Here is a 6,413-nt window from a genome sequence, read left to right as displayed (position 1 = left end):
TCAGTATTTTGTGCAGTCATAGGAATATGGAGCTGCGTGGCGGTAGAGAGAAGGCGTAGATCTGTAGGGCAGCTGACAGCTCGCGTTGCTGCTCACCTGGGGTTCCCCGAGGGTCGAGTTCTCAATCCCCAGCCGGTGGGAGTTGAACATCTCCCTGACGTTAGGGAAAGTCTGCTGCTGGGCTGCGAACGTGTGGCCGGAGAGGTGGTTGAGGTCCCCGCTGTGGTTCAGATACCAGGACGCCGCCTGGGCCGCGGCGGCCCCGGGCTGCGGCGCCGGCTGGGGCTGGGGAGCCGGCGGGGGCGGCGGCGCCTGCGGGTGGTGGTGGCCGTGATGCTGGTGGTGATGGCCGGCGGCGGCGAGCGCGCCCTCCTGGCCGGCGGCGAGGTTGAGGGCGCTCAGGGGCGATGTGGGGCCGCTCGGGTGGTCCGAGAGGGCCTCGTCCAGCGCGGGCGGGACGCACATGTGCGCCGGCCGCTCGGCCCCGGTGTACAGGCTCATGGCGCGCATGCTGCACTGGTAGCCCCCGGCGCCCGCAGCCTCCAGGCCCTGCGCGCACGGCTGGCCGTAGGCAGCGGGCGGCGCGGCGGCGTAGGGCAGAGCCAGCGGCGGCACCACCAGGCCCGCGCGCCCGGCCGCGGGGCTCAGCTCGCCGCCCGGCGGCGACGTTCGCAGCGTCATGATATTCTCCACGCTGAAGCCGGGCAGCCCGTTGGGCGCGCCTGCGTGGTGCTCCGGCAGCGAGCCGTCGGGGGAGCCGGCGGGCGTAGAGGCCGCGCTGCGTGGGCTGCCCTGCAGCGCACTCTCGGGGCTCAGCGTCTCCACCTTGGTGATGACCGGCAGCGCCGGCGACGCCGCCTCGCTCTTGATCACCACCTTCTTCTCGGCCTCCTTGGGGGCGTCCGCTAGTGGGGGGGCGGCCGGGGCGCCCTTGGACGCCGCCGGGGGCGGCTCCTTGAGGTGGGCCCGCTCCTCCTTCTCCTTGGGCACGTCCTTCTTCTTGAAGCGCCGCCGGCGCCGCAGGAAGCTGCCGTTCTCGAACATGTTGTAGGAGTCCGGGTCCAGGGTCCAGTAGCTGCCCTTGCCAGGTTTCTTGTCGTCGCGGGGGACCTTGACGAAGCACTCGTTGAGCGAGAGGTTGTGGCGGATGCTGTTCTGCCAGCCCTGCTTGTTCTCCCGGTAGAAGGGAAAGCGATCCATGATGAACTGGTAGATGCCGTTCAGGGTGATCTTCTTCTCGGGCGCGTTCTGGATCGCCATGGTTATGAGCGCGATGTAGCTGTAGGGCGGCTTCACGAGGTCCTTGGGCGCCGCGGGCTGGTGGTGGTGGTAGGGCGCGTAGGAGCGGCCCATGCCCGCGCCGTACTGCTCCGGGTGCCCCGAGTAGACACCCATGGGGCTGGCCATGCCTCCGTAGCTGCCCGCCGCCCGGTAGTAATTCTGCTCGCTCAAGTAGGGCACCACTCCCAGGGCGTTGGGGTCGGACACAGAGTAGCGCGCCTGCATGCTGCGTCCGAGACGGCTAGCCACCGCCTGCGCGCACGGACCGCGAGGAAGGCCCTACGAGAGCGAGCGCGAGCGAGAGAGCGCGAGAGGGAGGAAGGGAGCCGGCGGGGGGGAGCCCCGGGCGCCTAGAAGCCTCAGGGGTGAGCTGGAGGAGGCGCCGGGAAGGGGCGCCCGCCTTTGGGCCGGGAAGGGCGCTCTCTTTCAGCGGACCGGGCGGAGCAGCATCCTGGAGGGCGCGCCCGGGCGAACGCAGCGCCGGCCCCCGCTCGCTCGCCCGCTCGCTCTCGGGACTCGGCGGGTGGCAGCCCGGGCGGGCGGCCGGGGACGGAGCGGAGACGCCGCGCGCGCGGTGGACCGAGGCTGGCCCCTCGGTCCGCGTCAGGAAGGGGAAGGCGGCTCTCCAAGCCCCCCCAGCAAATCGGCAGCCCTGAGGGTCGGAGAGCCGGGGTCCAGAGTGCTACCCTGCCGAGCCCGGAAAAAGAGGCGAAGTCCCTTTTAGGGAATGGGAAAAGTTTCAAAAGTCTTCTTGCTGAAAGCGAGTTTTTACTTTCCTCCAGCCACGCCCCCTCCGGGAACTTTGGACCAATAACCCGGCCGCTCTGGGGACTTGGCACCAATCAGGACGAGGAGCGCCGGAATCCGTCGGCTCTAAGACCCAGCCGCGCAAAACCAGACTTCTGCAGCTCAGTCTTAACTTGAAAAGATTTTTTAAAAAGTTATATCTTATTAAAATTTATTTTATTATCACATTTTGGTTAATGGGCCCAAGTGCCCAGAGCAAAAGAAAAAAACAAAAAAACCCCGACGCTCCTTCGCAGATAAAAGTCAGTTTGAGATATAAAATCGAATTGATTAATGTAGTCCAGTATCTCCCCAAAGACCTTGTAAGTAGCAAAGAACCTGGGACTATTTTTCTTATTAATGAGTGATGAGGCAAATAATTAGATTTCCTAATTATCGGGGTCCAGGTGTAATGGCTTCCAAGTAAACGTGCTGGACTGGAATGGAGGAGCCTCCGCTGTATGTTGTCATTATTTAAGCAAATAATTAATAATCAACGGGAAGTTTCCAGGTTCAGGGCAGTCAAGAATAACCTATAAAGGTTTTAGAGGCAAATTATAGAAACCGAGTGCCCCTCACCCCAACCTGAGGAGGCAGGCCGAGGCGTCTATAGGGGAAAGGCGAAGTGGGGAAAGTAGCGACATCTTGACGATATAATCCTCTAAATTCGCCGTGGATTCAGTAAATCATCCACGACATCGGGAGCCGTTTTGTGGGGTTTGGGGAAGAGAGTGAAATAATTCTGTTCATTTCCCCCTTTCCCCTCCCGCGTAGACGCTTGCAGCCCACCAACTCCAGCTTCGCAGCGTGTCTCCCTTTTCCCAGAGATAAATTCCCTTTGACAGGCTGACTCCCGCGCTCCCCGAAGATGGGAACAATGCACCAGCCACCCGGCCCCGGGAAAGCCGGGTTCCTCTGCGCGCGAGGAGAAACCCGAGCCGCACCCCGCGCCCTGCACTCTGAGCCCTGCGCTCCGCGCTCTGCGCTCCGCTGGGGCTTCGCGCTGGACGCGCGTCCGTAGAGCGGGTTCCCGACCGGCGCCCCGCCGGCTGGAACCCACAACCCTGGGCGCAGCTCTTGCTTCCAGTTCCTGGAGAAGCCCCTTGGGATTCTCCAAGTTAACTTTCTGTATTTCAGTCTTTTCTGTTTGGCTGTTGTTTGATAAGGTGATTTGGGCACTGGGGCTCCGCGAGAGGATGGGGTAAGCGATTGCAAATGGTTAAAGACACCTCCGGAGATGGTATTATTCGGGATATCGACCTGGAGCGACTCGGAGATCCTCGCCCTTCAAAGCTTTCTCCTTCTCTCTAGGAGTCCCAGAAAGTTTGTTTATTTGTGGACTGAGTATTTATTTCTTCAACACCTCGAATAATCAGGTCCCCCTCCGCTCGCTTCCCCGAAGGGGCAGGACATCTATAAGACGGGCTAAATGCTGGTCAGAATTCTTCTGGAAGTTGTCGGTCTGGTTGGGAAGGGAAGAAGACTTCGGATAAAACTTTTGTATTTCGGAATTCCTTTTCCCCTCCTCACTCTCCCATCAGTTGTTTATTAGATTCCCAGGAAAAGGGTTTGAGAGAATCTACGGTCAGTCTTATCTTTGGGGGAGGTGAGTAGAACGCACTGGGGATACTTCATTCATTTTCAATAACAGAACAAAAGAAAAACATTTATATGCGTTATCTTTGAATGGTATTATCTCCTGATAAATTCAAAATCAAAGGGAAAGTACAAAATAGTTTCCTATTACCTCGAATATTCTGCTTCTGAAACATTCGCTATATTTTTTTATGGGTGCTCTGGGTTCTTTCTCTAACTTGATTTTTTGGGGGGCAACGAAGTAAAATAAACTGCCCAGTCCTCAGCTCACAGGTGAATGGTTTGAGCGTTCTCCGCAACCCTCCAACTCCCACTACAACTTTATTATTTTTTCATACCTCCAGTATTTTCACATCCATTAAAAAAAAACAAAAAAACCCAAAAAAACCTCTAGCAAAAAGTGTCTTTCTCCTGGAGTACGTGACAGGCAGCCCGAGTTCTCACAATTTTACTGGAAATGCAAACTATTGATCAAGAAACACTCCTCAGTCTGTAGACTTCCTGGAGGAATATTATTTACTCTGCTTTTACGAGGTGCTTTAAGAAAAAAAGCCTTATCACAGCACAGGGCAAAAACCAAAATAGCTAAGGACCACGGAAAATAAATCCCAAAATGGCAGTTTTTGCCTGAGTTTATATTTACAAGGGTGTCCAGGTTTAAACCAATGACATCTGAAAAGAACTAGGCTGAATGGCCTAAATTATTACCCCCCCCCAAAAAAAAGAGTGGGATGGGAAGGGAAAAAATCCTTATAATCAAGACAGAAAAGGTGAGAGAGACATTTTCCTTTGCCCCTGGAATTAGGTTTCTTCTCCGCTCGGTAGGACTCCGGGAGAGATGTTTGTTCAGGTTATTAAAACAACACCTTCCACACACCTGGACTTTGCAAAAACCATGTTTCCGATCTTTTCTTTTTCCTGCCAAGGTATTTTGGATTGGGGGCTGCTGATTTCTTCCTTTCTTGACCTTGCTGTCAGTGAGCCGAAAGCCAAATCGGGCCCCAGAGAGCCCTGTGCATTAGTAGAATAATAAGCGACGATAAAGGCAGAAGATATTCAAGTCACTCCCCCACCCCCGGCCCCGCGCCCCACCGCACAGAGTCCTTGCCTGGGCGCCGCGGGCTCCTGCACCTGGAAGCGGCTCGGGCGGACCTGTGGTGTTGGCGCCACCTTGAGGCCCATCAGGGAACTACTCTTGAAATAGTGGGGCGGGGTGGGGGGGAAACTCAACCATTCTGGTTACAATGGAGGTGCTGACACCTTATGGATGCACCTTAGCATTGCATGGCAGGAATAAAGTTCAAAATCTCTGAGAGAGAAAGGTAAATAAACTGTGCGCGGCGAGTCGATCAAGAAAATACAAAACATTTTCCATGGTTTTGCGATGTGTCAAGAACATGATGTGTTGGAAAACAGAAGTGTCTTTGAAACTGCTTGGGGAGCAAGAAATCCCCTCTAGGGAGACTCGCTGAGGTTTTAAGCAAATAAAACCTGCGCCTCTTAGGTGTCTACAAGTCTGGCTATATTCTTGCCAGAGTTGTTAACAAATTGCTCTCCTCGTGTCTTCCCAGGACAGCTGTCTTTCTGCCCGATGTGTGGCGTGAGTTTCAGGGAACTCATCAAAAATGTTTGGGCTGCACGTGTGTGCCTGACATTGGCTTTAACAACCCTTAACTTTAACCAAAGTTAAGGGAGACTTACAACACCTCTGCAGCCGCTTCTGCTTTTGAGGAACAACAGATCAGACAAGTGAAAGGATTTTTGTGTCTCTCCTCACTATTTTCAATACATTTCACTCCTGGGCTCATGAGGTTTTAGGGAAAGGGACCAGAAATGAGAGCCGTCTCAGTCTTCCGAAAGCTACTTGGGATCTGATGAACCCTTGAGTTCATCAGAGCCAATGCTGCTTCTTAGAAATCCATTGCAATCCAGCTCCTAGAAATTTTTTCCAGGACAAAAAGTGTGTGCCTGATGAAAACTGTCCAAACCACCGTTCACAAATGGTAGCACCATAAACAACAAAATAACAGGGGTAAGGACTGTTCTTGGTTAAAAGGTTAAAGAAACTGAACAACTAAATGCAATATTTAATCCTAGATGGAGGAAATTTTTTAAAAACACTAATAGAGGAGAATACCTGGGGAAGTTTGAATATCATGTGTGTATTAGGTAATAATTTTTTATCAAGGTTAAAATTCTTGAGTGTGATAATTATATGTGGTCAAGTGAGAACATGTCTTGTTTATAAAAGATGCATGTCAAAATATTTAGAGCTGATATTCATCATCTCTGCAACTTTTAAAAGATTCAACCAAGGGGGAGGGTGTGGACAGAGAGGAGAAGGAAAGAGAAAGTTATCTAAAATGTACTAAAATGAGGACAATTGCTGAACCCATGGTATGTGGGTATTCATTGTTTATTGGTCTTGCAATTTCTAAGTTTGAAATTTTTCAAAATTAAAGAAAAAGATTGGGAGAAAACCATCTTTGTTACTCTGGAAATTTAAAAAGGGATGTGACACAGAGCAAACATCTTTCCATGGAAGGAAATTAGGGTTTCCGTATTGCAAACACTAATGTAGGGGCCTAATTTGGCCCCCAATGTCCCCTTTCCTTGTGTTCTAGAAGTTTCTGGAAAACAATCTTGAACAACCATGGAGTTTATCACATTAACTTGTGGTTGTTTTAAAAAAATAACAACCAAACGCTGATTGTCTAAGGAGCTTATCTATCTGTATAATTCAAGCATCA

General features: G+C 52.7%; 1 protein-coding gene across 1 annotated transcript; it reads right to left on the bottom strand.

The window, feature by feature from the left end:
* FOXC2 (forkhead box C2) lies at positions 1–1,506 on the bottom strand (the record flags this gene model as incomplete). The annotated part of the gene is made up of 1 exon (XM_082676265.1): positions 1–1,506. One exon carries the CDS (start codon positions 1,504–1,506, stop codon positions 1–3), a length of 1,506 nt encoding a protein of 501 aa, XP_082532391.1.
* Positions 1,507–6,413: the final 4,907 nt, after the last annotated feature.

Source organism: Grampus griseus (genome assembly GCF_964374135.1).
Source record: "Grampus griseus genome assembly, chromosome: 19".
Taxonomy (NCBI): Eukaryota; Metazoa; Chordata; class Mammalia; order Artiodactyla; family Delphinidae; genus Grampus; species Grampus griseus.
This window is presented reverse-complemented; position numbering and strand designations above follow the sequence as displayed.